Here is a 17,435-nt window from a genome sequence, read left to right as displayed (position 1 = left end):
CGCTGTGGTTCCAGATCATAGACCTTTCTTAGTTTCATCAAGGATGGAAAATGACTGTTTTTCATTTTCCTTAATTGCTTTGAGGTAATTCTAAAAAGATGAAGGAACTGACATCTCTACATTGCCACTTTAAAACATGAAGTAATAAGCAACTTGAGGGGTTTAACTACACAATTAGGAACAATCTACTCCAAATTGGGGAGCACAGAAATAGAGAAATAACTAAGGGTATAAAAATTTCAAAAATATTAAATTATATAAACAATCATTTACCTAATAATTGTGAAAGTTCGTATAAATGTGAAACTATGTAAGGGAAAAGCATATGATGTAACATCAGGTAAATCTGATCATAAAAAGTATATTGGAGCAGCGTCTGGGTGGCTCAGTTGATGAAGCATCCAACTCCTATTTCGGCTCAGGTCTTGATCTCAGGGTCATGAGTCACAAATATGTAAAATATATACACATACAGGATGAAGAATGGAACAGAAAAATAAAAACTGGTTTCTGTTAAGGGTAATGAATACTGAGTAATGTTTTTTATTTAAAGTTTTTGTTGTCACGGTATAGTTTGTAATAAGTAACACAACACGTGTTTAAAAAATAAAAAGAATCATGCTAAATATATTTTTACTCTAGCATCTACTATACACAAGTCACTAAAAATGCACTGACGAGCTCCCTGCTTGCCAGTACTAACTATATCCTACCCCTGAAGGCAAGCTCCAAAAGCTGTATCCCTCTGCTCTAGTTCCAGCCCAGAGCTTTGAGAGCAGCTGCTGTCCCCATCTCCCCTCTCTCCTGCTTATACCACCTCCCTCACCTGTAGAGGTTAACTTGACTCCAAACAGACCACTGTTATCCAGCACTGATGATGTGCTGGGCACCATAAGAGGAGCACAGCAAGTGAAAGCATTGGCTTTGAACCTTTTTAGTATGTTTTGTTTAAAATAAAGGGCAGCAAAAAGGCATGTTGCATTTAAAGGACAATTCAGAGTTAAAATGTTTGGGCTTTGGAGACAGCCAGATTAAATAAAGTATGTTTAAATTGTACTTAAAATGGTGCTAAGCATATAATAGACATTCAATAAGGAGAAGGAGGGGCACCTGGGGGGCTCAGTTGGTTAAGCGCCTGCTTTTGGCCCAGGTCATGATCTCGGGGTTCTGGGATGGAGCCCCGAGTCTGGCTCCCTGCTCAGCGGGGAGTCTGCTTCTGCCTCTACCCCTTCCCCCTCCCTCCTCATGCTCTGTCTCTGTCTCAAATAAATAAATAAAAATATTTTTTAAAAAAATGAGAAAGGGGACTCGTCTTGCACTGTTGATGGGAATGCAAATGGTGCAGCCCCTCAGGAAAACAGTATGGAGGTTCCTCAAAAGGTTAAGAAGAGAGCTACCCTCCTATCGAGCAATTGCACTATTAGGAATTTACCCAAAGGATACAAAAATACTAATTCAAAGGGATACATGCACCCTGATGTTTACAGCAGCGTTATCAACAATAGTCAAATTAGGGAAAGAGCCCAAGTGTCCACTGACTGATGAATGGGTAAAGAAGATGTCATGTATACATCCAATGGAATATTACTCAGCCAGCAAAATGAATGAAATCTTCGGGCGCCTGGGTGGCTCAGTCGGTTAAGCATCTGCCTTCAGCTCAGGTCATGACCCCAGGGTCCTGGAATCGAGCCCAGCATTGGGCTCCCTGCTCCCCAGGGAGTCTGCTTCTCTCTCTCCCTCTCCCTCTGCCCTTCCCCCCAGCTCATGCTCTCTCTCTCGCAAATAAATAAAAATAAAATCTTTTCAAAAATAATGAAGTTATAAAAGAAAGAATGAAATCTTGACATTTGCAATGATGTGGATGGAGCTACAGAGTATAACGGTAAGCAAAATAAGTCAGTCAGAGAAAGACAAATACCCTATGATTTCAGTCGTATGTGGAATTTAAGAAACAAAACAAATGATCATGGGGGAAAAAGAGGCAAACCAAGAAACAGACTTTTAACTGTAGAGAACAAACTGATGGTTACCAGAGAGGAGGTTGTGGGGGGATGGGTGAAGCAGGTGATGGGGATTAAGGAGGGCACTTATTGTGATAAGCACTGGGTCATGTATAGAAGTGATGAATCACTAAATTGTACACCTGAAAGTAATATCACACCGTATGTTAACTGGAATTTAAATAAAAACTAAAACTAAACTAAACTAAAAAATATGCTAAGAAAGGATAGTATATACACATTTTCTACGACCATTTAAACCAACATCTTCTTCAACTTTCAAGTTGCTCTCTGGTCCAGAGTTCCCACATTCAAATATTAACATTGTTAAGATTAGCAACTGACATTTAAAGTATCATTCTGAATGCATAAACTCAAGGTACGATTTGTCTGTTTTAGAAGCAATGTTTTTACTCTCTGAGTAACTACAACTAATTCAAAGTATTCAGAGAAAATCAAAGTATTTTCATAAAAAATAGCCTAGCAATTTTGGTAAGTTATAACCCACAAGTACAAAAGGAAAACAGATTTACACTTCTCAAATATTCCCATAATCCCCCAACAGGAAAATGGTTTAAATTAAGGAGTAAATTTCTGAAGGCGTATAAACTCTGAAAATGAGCTCCCTTTGGTTGAGTAATGTCTCTGATCACTAATGGCTATCATTTTCATTGGTTTATTCACAGAAAATGTATACACATTTTAAAATTAAATAAAATGTAAAATTTAGTTCCTCAGTTGCCATAGCCACATTTCAACTGTTTAACAGCTACATTTGGCTAGTGGTTACTGCACTGAACAGTGCCGAGACAGATCATTTCCTTCACTGCGGGAAGTTTCACTGGACAGCACTGGGTTTACATAATCTAAGATGAAAGATAAACCAAGTGCCTATGCAGAGGTATTATTAGGTTTGAGAAACAGTTGAAACATCTGAGGATTCCTCTTGTGATACAGAGGGAAAAAAAATTCTGTGCTACAAGCTATTGCTTGAATAAAGAGGAAAAAAACGCCGTAAGACTGAGCTCAATTGTACGTTTCAGGGGACGGGGGTGTTGGTGGAAAGAAACCTGTTAGATTCGAGGATGTTCCTGTTTTATAGCTTCTCGCAGATGGTATCTGAGGCACAGACAGAAACTAGCCTAGGGTCTCTTTCTCACTCTGCACACTCCTCAAACATTCGTGCCCACACATCTACAAGCTGGTAACATGAAAATGTCCGTTTCCAACACAGATGGGCCTCCTGCCTCCAGACCCACGAATCCAGGTCCCTTTACTCCATCTCTCTCCTTGGACTGCTTCAAAAGTGACTCATAACGTATCCAAACAAGGATGTGTCATTTGCTGTCTCGCTGTCCCCTGTAAAGAATTTGGCTGGCCTCTGTCCCCAGTTCCTGGGAGGTAGCCAGTAAATCCTCGAATTTCCCAAGTGAGAACAGTGTCTTTGTTCACGGTGGGTTCCTCAGGACGACATTTGCTAGTTTGTTCTAAAGAGATGACTCAGGATGGGGGCTGACCAAGCCAGAAAGACCAGCCATGTGATTAGAGGGTTGGGGCTTGGAGCCAGCTGACCTTGGCCCAACCCTCGGGGAGGAGAGGGGGATTGGAGATTGAATCAACACTGTGTCCAATGATTCAATCACTCATACCTACATAATGCAACTCCAGTAAAAGCTCTGGACACCAGAGCTCAGGTGAGCTTTCTTGGTTGGCAGTACTCAACACATCTCACACATCAATGTGCCAGGAGGACCATGTGCCTAACTCCACAGGGAAAGGACCATGGAAAGCCTGAGTTTGGGACCCTCCCAGATTTTCAACAAGTCTCTGCCTTTGGCTGGTTCTGATTTATATCCTTTTGTCATAATAAAACTGTAATCATTGAGTGTAAGACTCTCCTGAGTTCTGTGAGGCATTCTAGTGAATTACTGAACCCGAGGGGGATAGTGGGTATCCCAAAATTTATAGTCTACCTGTGGTCAGAAGTGAGGTAGCCTGAGGACCCCCAAACTTGTAAGTGGTGTCTAAAGTGAGGGCAGTTTTGTGGCACACTTAACCTGTCAAGGTCAGCTTAACTCTGGGTAGGTGGTGACAGAAGTTCTTGCGCTGCAGCTCTGTTCTCCCACAGGGTTCACTGTCACAGTGAGCAGCACACCCGCCCATCTACTCAGCTGCCAATGGGAGAAAGCAGAGCATCACTAACGACTCCTCCTTCTCAATCACCATCCACGCAAATGAATTGCTACATCCTTCCAAGTCCACCTTCTAATAAGCTCTGACTCTGTACGCTTCTCTTCAACACGATCTGGTCTTTTCTTTTCTGGTTCCAGTCTCCTCTTTGCTCATAAAATTCTGGCCTCATGTGCTTTCTCTCTGATGTTCAACTTGACAAGTTCTGTCCTCCATAAGAGCCTTTTCACTTGCCTAGGAGGCTTTCACAGGCCTTAGCTCGACTGGTTCCTTCCTAGGATTTAAGTGTTGATGTAGGTCTTGTGTTCGAAATGGTCTGCTTTCCCTCCCAATTTCAAGTAGCCTCCCAATAACTATGCCACCACCCTGTCTGGTTTCCACCAGAGTACTTATTTTTTGTTAGTTTCTGGTTTTTTTTCCCCCTCCTCATCAGAATTAAGTTCCGTGTCTGATTCAAAGGCTGTATTCTCAGGGCCTAGATCTGTGTCTGGCACAGAAAACACGCATTTACTGACATTCAGATATTACCAAATCCACTGAATTCAATTTTCTTGGTGGTTTCCTCTCACTTTAGTGCTATCCTCCTCAAATCCACACTCCATACTGTAGCCGGAGCCATCTTTCTCAAGCAAGATGATGACACTGCTGTTCCCTCGTGACCTGGCCTCCGTTTGCTATCCCAGTACATTCTCTCCCCATCTACGCGCTAGCCAGGCTGAACTACTGCCAAGACCTTGAACGCTCTCAATGCTCTAACCTCTCAAGGTTCCTATACATGTCCCTTCCCTAGGACATTCATCTTTCGTCCCCAATTTATCTGGTTAACCCTTCTCATCCTGCAGGTCTCCTTAACCATTACTTCCTCCAGAAAATCTTCCCTAATCCTAAAATTGGGTTAGGCTACCCCTGCTCTGTGCCTCCACAATACTCTATCTTGCCGCATCAAGGTACTGACTTTGGACGGGCTGTCACTGTGTGTGTACGCTCCAGAGCGTAAGCTCCCTGAAGGCAGGGGCCTGGTTTTAGCTGCACTACTGCTACGACTGAGCGCACACTACACCTGGACAGTATGCTGGGAAACCTGCTGGCAGACCATAGGTGCTCAATGCTATTTACAGAATTAATGTATCATACTAGAAAATCTGCTGGCAAATTCATTAGTCTTTGTTACTCTTTCCATGTTCCCCACAGTGTTTAAGATGAATGCTCCCACAGAAGAGGTGCTCAATAAATCCTAGATAAAGGTATAATGCCTTCTTTAACCTGGGGAGATTTAAGAGAAAAATCAAGGGTGCTCAGGTTTCTTAATGATATGGTGTATTTATTTAAGGTTATTAGCAAGGCCACTTAAAACCTGAAAGAGCTAAAATTACAATTTGAAATTAAGTTAGGTGATCTCTTTCAGCATCTTCTCCTCACTACAGAGTTACTGGCATTTAGTTTCAGTTATATGTCCACACAGGGATATTTCAGTCTTTATTCAAAATACTTGTGTGGATTAAAAATGACTACATTGTTTAGTTCTAAGAAATCTGTTTATAAGCACTTCATTTTAAAGAGATTAAGGTGAGTAATAAATTTCTTCACAAGAAAAACTACCCACTGTCCCTGAAGGTTAGGAATTATACTTTGTATCATGATAATTTGTATGACGATATACACACTAAACCTATAGAGAATATGACAGGTTTTTAAAATAAACATACCAGAAGTTATTCCTATAAATTAAATTTGTCATTCAAAGTCATCTCCTTTGGAGACTCATTCCAATAATGGAACCAAAGCTCAAAATATTTTGGAAAGCTCTTTGAGAACTGTTTTAGACTCTGCATAGACTTTTTTGAATATTCACATAGATGATAAATATTTGACCTTTGAAAGTGAATTTTACCCTTACCAGCAACTACTCATTAGAAGTCATAGTAAATAAGGTCAAAGATCATAACATTTTGGATCAAAAACAAAGTATATTTAGATGAAAAATACTGGTGATGCTAAGTTTCCTTGCATAGGTGATATACTTGTTCTAAAAACAACGGTAAATTAAAAGGCACCTGAAAATGTTTAAAAAGAGAAGAAAGATAACAAGGAAATTGGGGTTTAAAAAGATACGATCCCTCCTGAGAACATAATGAAAATTATGGCTCTTTTCGTCAGAAAAATAGTGGCTCCCCCGCCCTCTCAGCACTGCATCTATGATGAGAAAGGTATGGACACGCTGAGGTCATCTACGGCTCTACGGTTTAGAGCACTGGCTTTTGGTTTCTTTTCTTTTTTACTGTACCCAACAGGAAAAAAAAAATGTATACTGTAACCCAGTTTGTACATACATACAATTAATAGTTCCACAAATAACTCTCAACCCTAGTGTATGTGGTAATACTCTCTCACATCTTATTTTAACTAAGAAAAATGTTACTCATGATTTCCTGTGCCCATTTCACAACGTACAGGTTGAAAAATACTGGTTTACAGTATCTGCTGTGTAACCGGAGCAAGTTAATGAAAATGAAAAAACTCACTGATTACAAAAATTCTGATGCAATTTTAAACTAATGAAGTCCTTTTACGCTATAGCCAAGCCTTTTAAGAGATTCAATTCTTTATGGCAAAACTGCATTATCTATATGGTTACTTACTGGAGATACTGATGAGCAAATCATACAATGGTCATAGGAACCTCATACCTTAATATTAGAAAACCACAAATCGTTTTCATGTAAAGTGGCCAGGTAGACAGATGTTAGGAGTCCAATGCAAAGGGCAACGGTTCCACCAACCGTAAATGACAGAAGCTTCCATAACTTTCTAGTGGTACAACCTTTTAGAAAAATAAAACAAATAGCTAAGTCAGTAAAGAATGTAGAATTTACTAGTTCTACTTCAGACTATCAGGTATGCTAAGTTCCAGCAGCCTGTGACTGCTGAAGCTTCCCCTATTCCCAGCAGACACTGGGGGGCTCCTTTCTGTGATCCTGGAGACCTGTTTTCATACTTTATTACAGTTTTTACCTGACTGTATCTAATCGTTCACTTGTCCATTTTGCCAGACAGCATGAGCTTTTGGAGAACAAGTACGTTAGTATGTAGGGTCTGTGTTTGGCATAGTTTAGTTAACTGTAGTTTACCTACGAAGTTCATTAAATGGAGGAGTAAATGGGTTGCGTGTCTAGGATACAAACAGTCTTTTAGATGGTCTACATATAATTTGTGGTTTATTCATTAAAAGCTACCAAAAAACCTGACAACTTAAAATTCAAAGATCCATAGGGAGAGAAAAATCCATCACAACTCAAGTTAAAGGACCTATAAACTAGGAAAAAATATTTATGGCACATATAAGAAAGTTTAAGTATCCCTGGGGTGCCCGGGTGGCTCAGTTCGTTGAGCGTCTGCCTTTAGCTCGGGTCATGATCCCAGAGTCCTGGGATCGAGTCCCGCGTCGGGCTCCCTGCTCAGGGTAGGAGCCTGTTTTTCCTTTCTCTTTCTGCCATTCCCCCCGCTTGTGCTCTCTGGCTCGCTCTCTCTATCAAATAAATAAATAAAATCTTAAAAAAAAAAAAAAGTTTATCCTTAACATGGGATGAACACTTTCAGGATTAAAAATATGAATATTTCAGTTGGAAACATATTTAAATACATGAGTAGGCAACACACAAAAGAAAAAATGGCCAATAAACTCGTAGACAAAAATATTCACATTCATTATATTAAAGAAATGCAAATTGGGGCACCTGGGTGGCTCAGTCCGTTGAGCATGTAATCTTTGGCTCAGGTTATAATACTCAGGGTTATGGGACTGAGCCCTGTGTTGGGCTCTATGCTGGCCCTTGAGCCTGCCTGGGATTCTCTCTCTCCCTCTCCTTTTGCCCCTCCCTGGCTTGTGTTCTCTCTCCCTCTCTCTCTCTAAAAAAAAGAGATCAAATCAAAACAATGGGTTTAATTTTTTAGATGTTGGCCAATTTGATTGCTTAAAGATGCTAACACTGTTTTAATAACAGTACAAAATATGAGTATTTTTTTAAACACTGTTGGTGGAAGAGTAATTTGGTAACTCTCTGGAATGCAACATGGCAATAAGTAGCAAAAAGTTACCAAAATGAGCACACCATTTGACCAATAATTCTAAATCCAGGCATATAACCCAAAGAAATAAAAGTTTTAAACAAACATTTTGCCACAAGGATATTCATCATAGTTCTGTTTATATAGGTAAGAGGTTAAAAACCATCTAAATATTCAACAAGGAATTAGTTAAATAAATTATGCTATAGCCACACAATGACTACATTGATAACATTTTTAAATACATTGACTGACTCATGGTATGTTCATAACATAATAAAAGAAATGTAGCAAGTTACAAAACAGCTAGGATCTCAAACCACATATGAATGTTTGCAGTTACATTTAGACAGCAAGATCAAGTTTCATGGGTGGTAGTCTAGGATGGATTTGTTTGTGGGAGTATTTTCTTTTTTTTTTCTTTCTTTTTGCTTTTCTTTAGTTTGCAGGTTTTCTTCTGACATGAATAAATACTGCTTCAGTAAAATGAAGAATCCTCAAAATTATGTTTTAATATAAAAAAGCAAACTTGGGGCACCTGGGTGCCTCAGTTGGTTAAGCGTCTGCTTTCAGCTTAGGTCATGATCCCAGAGTCCTGGGATGGAGCCCCAAGTAGGGCTCCCTGCTCAGTGGGGGGGGGGGGGGGGGGCTGCTTCTCCCTCTCCTCCCTGCTCATGCTCTATCTCTCTCTCAAATAAATTTTTAAAAAATCTTTAAAAAATAAGTAAAATAATATACAAAAAAGCAAACTTGAAGTTACATTGTTTAAGTCTTCAGAAAGTACTCTGTCTTGTCCAAAATTGCTAATAGCACAGTTGGATGGCATGACTTCTCAATACAGATTAATTTTATTTTACAAAACTATTCCGCCAAGTTACTTTACTGGTTCTGGCTGGTAAGAATTAACATAGCTGCCACTAATGTAAATTCTGTCAGATATCCCAAATGGTTGATAGACATGGAATTTTTCATGCTTACATTTAAAAACCTTGACCATGCTCAGTTAAAGCAATTTTGGAGTCAGGAAGTCAGTAATTAATATCATTGGGTGTACAGCTTAGCAAGAAATCTTCAGCATTATATAAACAACTTACCAAATTCTGACCTTCTTCCCTCCCCAAACCAAAGGAGAAGATTTCAGGAATTCAAATAAAGAATAAAAAGATGTTTGATTCATTTTTCAATACCTTAATGAAATGAGAAAGTCTTCCAAGGTAGAGCTGTCTAGAGTGAACAGCATACACAACCCAGAAAAATTAGAAACAGACTAAAATCTGAACCGTGGGGGACAGCATTACTTTGGAAAGTCAAAGATTGGCAAAACCACAACCTACTGAACAGACAGCTGAGAAACAAGGGGTTCTACTCGGAGCTCTTTCACCTTTTATGTGTCATAACTATAAAGCCAGTATTATCAAACTGCAATCAAATCATTTGTTGAACTAAAACATCAGGGTATTAGAACAAGTTTCCTCAACTGTTAGGTCTCACCAAATTCTTATCCTATTGGAGAGTGATATTTTAATATGCAGGAATAAAAGCAATCCCAAATGCTGCTTTAATTTAAATCACCTACCAGATGGCAATTTATTTTCCAACTTCACATTTGCTTCTTGTGCTGCATAATCCTCAGAAACTTCTGTGGTTTTCACTCCTTTTCTTTGCCTGATGGATATCATGGTGTCAAAGACTTACATGCATTGTTCTTCCAACCACTCCTGCAAACAACAGAAAAGTAAATTGCCTGTCCATATGCCTACCCTCTCCCCAGGACACCCTGTGTGACTTGAAGCCTTGTCCCTGGCTTAGCATGCCCTCCTCCCACTTTCCCATCTTTTTTTTTTTTTTTAAAGATTTTATTTATTTATTCGACAGAGATAGAGACAGCCAGCGAGAGAGGGAACACAAGCAGGGGGAGTGGGAGAGGAAGAAGCAGGCTCATAGCAAAAGAGCCTGATGTGGGGCTCGATCCCAGATCGCCGGGATCACGCCCTGAGCCGAGGGCAGACGCTTAACCGCTATGCCACCCAGGCGCCCCTTCCCATCAAATCTTAACCAGCCTTCAAAGTTACTGTCAAGACCCAACACAGATATTTACTTAATACATCCTATCAAGAGTTAAGAATACAGGTGGGCATTCCAGACAAGCCCCTGCCCTTCTTGCAAGAAGGTTTCTGTGGTTGCGCCAGCTGCTGCAGTTACCTTGCAACTGGTCACATAATTATGCAGTTTTAGATAATGTTCTATACCACGGGGGGAGGCAATCATTAGTAAATTTGTTGAGAACCTGATTTTGAAGAACTGAAACACTTTTGTCTCAGGTATCTGAATTTTAATACCGATGTTCTTTAAAAACAATTCACACTGCAAGCTTTAGGAATACGCCTCAGTGGTGATGGCAGCGGGGGTGTGCCAATCAGGGCAGCTGCTATCCCAGGGAGCAAAAGTGGGAGTAAAGGCAGGGTGCAGAAGCCTGGTTTGGAAGCAGCGAGTGGGAGGCGAGGGAGTGGTGGCAGTGAGTAAGCTGGCTACAGTCCCCCGGAACATCTTGCTTCACTCCTCTGAATAATGAACACCGTTTTACTAATTACTATGAAATGTGACCAAGTGCCGGGCACCACTGTTTGGGCAGTTTATTGATTCCTAAAGGTAAACAACATGCTTTATAGAAAGAACAAACCAAGCAACCAAAATTATATAATTTATTCGTTCATTCATTCATACAAAAAAATAAAATGTGAGACGCAAAAACAGTTAAGTACAAACAATGAAAATGGAGAACCTGTAGCCGCGAGGGAAGAAAAAGGAGTGTAGGCAAAAAGTCATACTGCTGTACATGGGCTCATCCCCCAATTACCTTATTCTAGAATCATGTCCTTTCTAAGGGCTCGGGGAGGAGTTGTAAATATACCACAGCGGATACACTCTAACAAGTTAGGACAGAAGGGCCACAAATATTTACGTGCCAACTCCGTGTCGGGGACCGTGATAATCGCACGAACTACGAAACAAAAAGTTTCCCCATCAAATGAAAGGGAATGCCATCTTAAACATTGTAAAGAGAGATGAAAGCGACGCTTGTCCTCTACTCCGAAGCTCCAGCACGCACCAAGCGTCCCGGGCGCGGCAGCTTCCCACCGCACCCCAGCCCCGCAGCACCGGGTGTCCCCAGCTGACGCCGAGGGACCGGCGGCGGCCGCCCAAGTTCGGGGACTTGCTCCGGCTGGGCAGAGTCGCGCTGCCGCGGAGACGAGCACTGACCAGGCCCTCACAGCCAGAGCGAGAAGTGGCCCGCGAACGCGGCCCCGCCCTCGGCAAACTTCCTCACTCCCGACCCGCCGCCCCCGGCCCCGCAGTACGCGCGGACGTGCGTGCGCCGCGTCCCCAACCCGGGCGCCCCCAGACGCCCCGGGGCCCGCGCCGCACCCCCCCGACCGCACGGCGGGGCGGCCCGCGGGCTCCCGGTGGTCGCGGCGCATTCGGCGGAACGCCGCGAGGGGGGGCGCAGCCCGCCTGCCCGCCGGACACCCCGCGGCCCGCCGCCGAAGCCTCGCGCCCTTGTGTCCCCTCGCTCCGCCCGCGGCCCGACACGCAGCCACAGACCTGCGGCCTCAGCCGTCCTGGCGCGCGGCTCCGGGCGGGGAAGGAGGCCGGCCGGCCGGGGGGCGCCGAGGGCCGCGGGGGCGGGGCCGCAGAACGGCCCGCAACGCGCCGCGGGGACAGAGAGGACCAGGCAGCGGCCACCGTACGGCGGCGGAGCTTTGCGCGACACCCGAGAAATGGGGAACCGGGGGGCGTCCGCGGCCGCGAGGAAGGGGCGCGCCGGGGAGGCCGGGCCGCCGCGGCCGCACCCATAGGTCCCGGGAGCCGTCCGTCAGCACGAGCCCCCGCCCCTTCCCGGGGCGCCCCGCCCCGTCTCGTGCGGCGCCGGCCGGAAGGAAGCGGTGCATTTCCGCTCGCCGCGCGGGTCCCGCCCCCCCGCGTTCTGCAGCGGTGACCACGGAGCCTGCAGCCCGCCGACTCGCGGTTCCTCTCAGGCTGCTTTCTGCCCCGCAGACTCACGCGGGCCCCAGGGCAGAGCGAGAGGTGGCGGCTCAGGGGCAGGAGGAGCCCGGCCCCGAGGAAGAGTCGCCTGAGGTCTGGCGGTGGTCCCACTGAGGCCCCCAGGGCTGAGAGTGGGACGCGCCTTGGGGCCGCGGAAATCTCTTGCGCCCAGAGCCGCCCGCCCCCCTTTGCTGGTGTTTGCTGGGGCTCGGTAAGGGCCCGGCGGACCGAAGCAGGCGGACTCCTCGGCCCTTTCCCCGCTTCCCGCATCCCTGGGCCCGGCGCGCCCCCTCCCCGCGTCTCAGCAGTCCCCCAGGCCCCCGTGGCCGCTGGCGTGTGCCTGGAAGGCATTTCCTGACTGCCTGTGAGAGCACCTGGGGATACCTTCGCCTCTCCCAAAACCCCCCTAGTGTTGGGGTCGGGGCGGCGCACTCGTTCCTTAGTCTCGCCTTCAAGGATGTGCTTGTCTTGCTCTCCAAGCTAGAGTGTAAGCCTTTTTTGAGGGCAGGTACTGTGCTTTTACCTGGGTATCTTTCTTGTTAATCACCCTTTGAAGAACGGTGGATGAAGCCTTTTGTCAGCAGATGCTCAAACCACATGTTTAATTCATTTTTCTTAAGGAATGGTCTGGTCTTCTGGGCCCTCCACCTGTGAAAAGACTGTCCATCTGTCTCATTCCAACACGAAATTACTTCATCCTGGAAGCCTTACCTGGTCACCCCTGTTGGGTATTTTCTCCTTCTCCCTGCCTCTGTTGCTATTAAAAACAAGCACACATTCTGTGCAAATGGATTGAGGTATCTGCTGGGTGGCTTTCATAAAAATAAGTGTCAGCTGTCGTTTCAGATGGAATTTGTCACGTCTTGATTGTTGGTGTCTTTGATGTTACAGATTTGAGAGCAGGGATTAGGTGTAATCCATCTCAGGTTGAGATGCCTTACATAAAACACATTTGGGTGCTTAATGAATACATATGTGAATTGATTCCTCCTTAAATAGGGGCGCCTGGGTGGCTCAGTCGTTAAGCATCTGCCTATGGGTCAGGGCATGATCCTGGGTCCTGGGATCAAGCCCCACATCAGGCTCCTCTGCTGCGAGCCCGCTTCTTCCTCTCCCACTCCCCCTGCTTGTGTTCTTTCTCTCGCTGGCTGTCTCTCTCTCTGTCAAATAAATAAAATCTTAAAAAAAAAAAAAAGATTCCTCCTTAAATAAAAATTTTCCCTTTTTGTATATAGGGTTTTGTCTAAAACTGTCACTCGGGAAGAATGACATCCCCTGAGTAAAGGAAGTAGTACTTAGTAGCAGCTGCTTGGTTTAATATCATGAAATGGCTTTACCAGCAAGATGAAGCTTTGAGAATTATAAAAAGTAGGCATCCACTGCTGAGAGTCTTTTTTTTTTTTTTTTTTTATTCGACAGAGATAGAGACAGCCAGCGAGAGAGGGAACACAAGCAGGGGGAGTGGGAGAGGAAGAAGCAGGCTCACAGTGGAAGAGCCTGATGTGGGGCTCGATCCCAGAACGCCGGGATCACGCCCTGAGTCGAAGGCAGACGCTTAACTGCTGTGCCACCCAGGCACCCCAGAGTAAGTCTTGAGAATGAATACATCAATTAAGAAGGAGTCCTTCGCTGTGATACAGGAACCATGAGGGTGATGGATAGCGAGGAGTAGGCCCTGCCTTCAGTGAGCGTTGGTCACAGACCGACTGCAGTGTGTACAGGGATATTTCTTGTTTGCATTATGTTTTGAGACCCAAATGGATTTCTCTCTGTTGTGGCCAGCAGTAGTTAAGCTGTGGTCCTTTAGAATGGTACAGTTCAAGCTATGGTCTTGGGGGACCTGTGGCCTCACTATCACCGTTGCCAGGGAGGTGGTTAGAAATGCGAATTACCAGATCCTGTCCCAGACCTGCTGAATCATTATCTGTAGGGATGGGGCCCAAGAATTGTTTCAAGACCTTCTCCATGTGAGTCTGTGCTCAGTAAAGTTAGAGAGCCCGCCCGCCCTACCTTTCTTTTTCTTTTTCCTTCCTTCCTTCCTTCCTTCCTTCCTTCCTTCCTTCCTTCCTTCCTTTCTTTCTTTCTCTTTCTTTTTCTTTCTCTTTCTTTTCCTTCTTTTCTCTTTCTTTTCCTTCTTTCTTTCTTTCTCTTCCTTTCTTTTTTCTCTTTCTTTCTTTCTTTCTTTCTTTCTTTCTTTCTTTCTTTCTTTCTTTTTCTTTCTTCCTTTCTTCCTTTCTTCCTCTTTTTCAGAATCTGTGTTTTCATATAATCCCCAGGTTATTTGTATGTACATCACACTTTGAAAAGCATCACACCAGAGGTCATCAAAGTTGTTCACATCCTTCCCAGAGAAGTATTCTGTCTTGGGACCGAGGGAGAAAGCTCTCCATCTCTATTGTCTTTTTCTTAGCTGATGTACAACGTTTGTTCAGTTTTAAATTGCTTGGCTTAGTAGTATGACAACTGTGAATCACCGTGATCTTCTGTGACAGTAGACTCTCCTGGTGTTCCTCCTGTCTGTTCTACCTTTCTGGCATTCCTTTTCAGTCTTTTGTAAACTCTTTCTTTTAAAAGCAATGATTCTCTGGCTCATGCCACCCAGTTTCCACTGATATCGTAATGGCTCATGAGTTTTTATGCCCAGGCATGGCTCCTGACCTCCAAGTTCCATGTGTCCACTGCCTATTCGACATATCCAAGCGTGCAGCCATCTCCAACTCAACTTGTTAAAAAATAAACTTTCTAATCCCTAAACCTGTTTTTCATCCCCTGTGCCCAGTCACCCAATTGTTCAAGTCAAAACCATAGGAGCCGAATGTGGTTACCCCTATCATGTAATCCATGTATTTAAACACCAAATCCTGTTGGACTTGTCCCTAAGTATCTCAGAACTTGCCTGACTTTTCTCCCCTTCTATTGCTACCACCCTAATCCAAGTTACCATTCCTTGTCAGGATCATTTTAATGGCCTCCTAGCTGACGGCCTAACCTCCATCCCTACACCTTGTCCTTGTCCACTCAGTCCACCCTCCATATAATAACCAGAGTGATCTTACTAAAATAGAACTCTGCTGGTGGCTTTGTGGCTTTATGTAAAAATCAAGCTCCTTAACACAGCTTGGAATTATTGCCATGAATCAGCTTCCATTTACCTCTCCAGCCTTATCTCTACTTCCTATTGGTAAATTTCTTTCATGGTTCTTGCAGGTGTCTCCTTGCACTCTCTTTATCTGACTTCCCTGCTATTCAGCCTTTGAATTTCAGCTTCAGTGATCCTTGCTGCCTGGGGTTTATACCCTCATAGACTCCCCTCATACTGAATTGTAGCTGTTCTGTTGTGATTGCTAGGATACCATTGAAATGACTTTGTGGAGCTTAAGAGATGTCCCAGTTTCAGCCTTAGCCTCTCTTGGATTGCTCACTTCGGGGCCTCCAGCCACCATGTTGTGAGGACACTCAAACAGCCAGTGGAGAAGGCCACCTGGGCAGCAGCTGGCCTCTGGCCAGCAACGAGCGGCATCTTGGAGGAGGGTCTGCCAGCTCCAGGTCAGCCTTCAGATGACTGCAGCCTTACGAGAGATCCTGAGCCAGAAATGCCCATCTGTGCCACTCCCGAATATCTGACACAGAAACAATAAGGATAATAAATGTGTATTGTGGTTTTGAGTTTGGGGGTAATTTTGTTACACAATGATAGGTGATCAATCCATTAATATTCCTCTACGTGGATGGATCATAGTTTTATTTAACTATTCCCCTCTGGTTGGACACTTAGTTGTTCTAGCTTTATCCTATTACAAGCAATGCTGTAGAGAATATCCTTATATTTAGGTAATTCTTCAGGACGTATTTCAGGAAATGGAATTGCTAGAAGTCATATTTTAAATGATGGTTAACACTGGCAAACGACATTCCAAAAAGGTTAACGATTCTATTACTCTACACTTCCACCGAAGTGTATTACAGTGCTAATTTCTTCACGCCCTGCCAACAATGGATATTTTTAAGCCTTGCCAATCTTATGTGACAAATGAGAGAGTACTTTAAATGCTACGTGTGAGGTGGAGACAGGTGTCAGGGGCTTATTGGCTGTTTGTGTTTCTTTTTCTAGGATTTGTCTTTTTGTGTTCTTTGACCAGTCATTGATTTAATGTTGATACAAAGGGATTATTCACAGATATGCATATCAGCCTTTAATTTTATACCCTGCAGATGTTTCCTCATTCTTGAATGCCTCATCAGGTGTCTCGATGTGTAGCGATTTTCCGTTTTTATGTTGTCAAATCTATCACCTTTCCTTTATAGCTTCTGGGTTTTTCCATCATGCTTAGGAAAACTTTCCCACTGCAAGATTGTTAAATATTAAAAATACTTCCTTCTAGTTTTAAAAAATATGGCATCTTTTTAATATGGGACGAGATGGGGATCTGACATAATTTCTTTCCAGCTGGTTGGTCGGCTGTTTCACCATTATTTCCTGTTGCTTTGAATTACCTGTATCACATCTAATCCCTGAATGTCTATGGCCTATTTGTTAACTCACTACTATGTTTAAATGACTTAAAAAAGGAACTCTATTCAACAGTTCCACATATTGGTAATTACTGTTTCTTTATAGAAAGTTTTGATACTTGTGAGAACAAGTGCCCCTTTATTATACTTCTTTTAAACATCTCTTGGCAAGTTTTACATATTTACTTGCTCAGATGAACTTTATAATCATTTACCAGTTTTTTCTTTTTCTTTTTTTTTTCTTTTTGCTTGTTCATTTTTGTTTTTTCCTTCCAAATTTTTATTTAAATTCTAGTTAACATATAGTGTAATATTGGTTTCAGGAGTAGAACTGAGTGATTCATCATGTATATTCAACACCCCGTGCTCATGATAAGTATCCTCCTTGATACCCATCACCTACTTAGCCCATCCCCCCAGCCACCTCCCCTCCAGCAGCCCTCAGTTTGTTCTCTATAGTTAAGAGTCTGTTTTCTGGTTTGTCTCTGTCTTTATTTCTATCCTCTATGTTCATCTGTTTTGTTTTTTAAATTCCACATATGAGTGAAACCATATGGTATTTGTCTTTCTCCGACTTATTTCACTTAGCATAATACTGTCTAGCTCCATCCACATTGTTGCAAA

The 17,435-nt window shown here is 43.5% G+C and overlaps 1 protein-coding gene across 5 annotated transcripts in view; it reads right to left on the bottom strand.

The window, feature by feature from the left end:
- Positions 1-12,087, bottom strand: part of DPY19L3 (dpy-19 like C-mannosyltransferase 3) — a 70,343-nt gene extending 58,256 nt beyond the window's left edge. For 4 of the 5 annotated variants that reach the window (XM_045796146.2, XM_045796149.2, XM_045796144.2 and 1 more), the window contains exons 1-3: positions 11,859-12,086; positions 9,832-9,973; positions 6,878-7,011 (exon numbers count right to left, since the gene is read on the bottom strand). In XM_045796146.2, the coding sequence (XP_045652102.1) occupies positions 6,878-7,011; positions 9,832-9,934 (237 nt within the window). In that variant the 5' untranslated portion in view covers positions 9,935-9,973; positions 11,859-12,086. Of the gene's footprint in view, positions 1-6,877; positions 7,012-9,831; positions 9,974-11,858 lie in introns of all 5 variants that reach the window. The other variant, XM_045796145.2, reaches the window with a different exon arrangement.
- Between the last annotated feature and the right edge of the window lie 5,348 nt (positions 12,088-17,435).

Source organism: Ursus americanus, chromosome 21 (assembly GCF_024610735.1).
Source record: "Ursus americanus isolate L20-20 chromosome 21, mUrsAme1.1.p, whole genome shotgun sequence".
NCBI classification, from domain to species: domain Eukaryota; kingdom Metazoa; phylum Chordata; class Mammalia; order Carnivora; family Ursidae; genus Ursus; species Ursus americanus.
The sequence above is the reverse complement of the archived record's forward strand: the minus strand, read 5'-3'. Positions and strand labels throughout refer to the sequence as shown.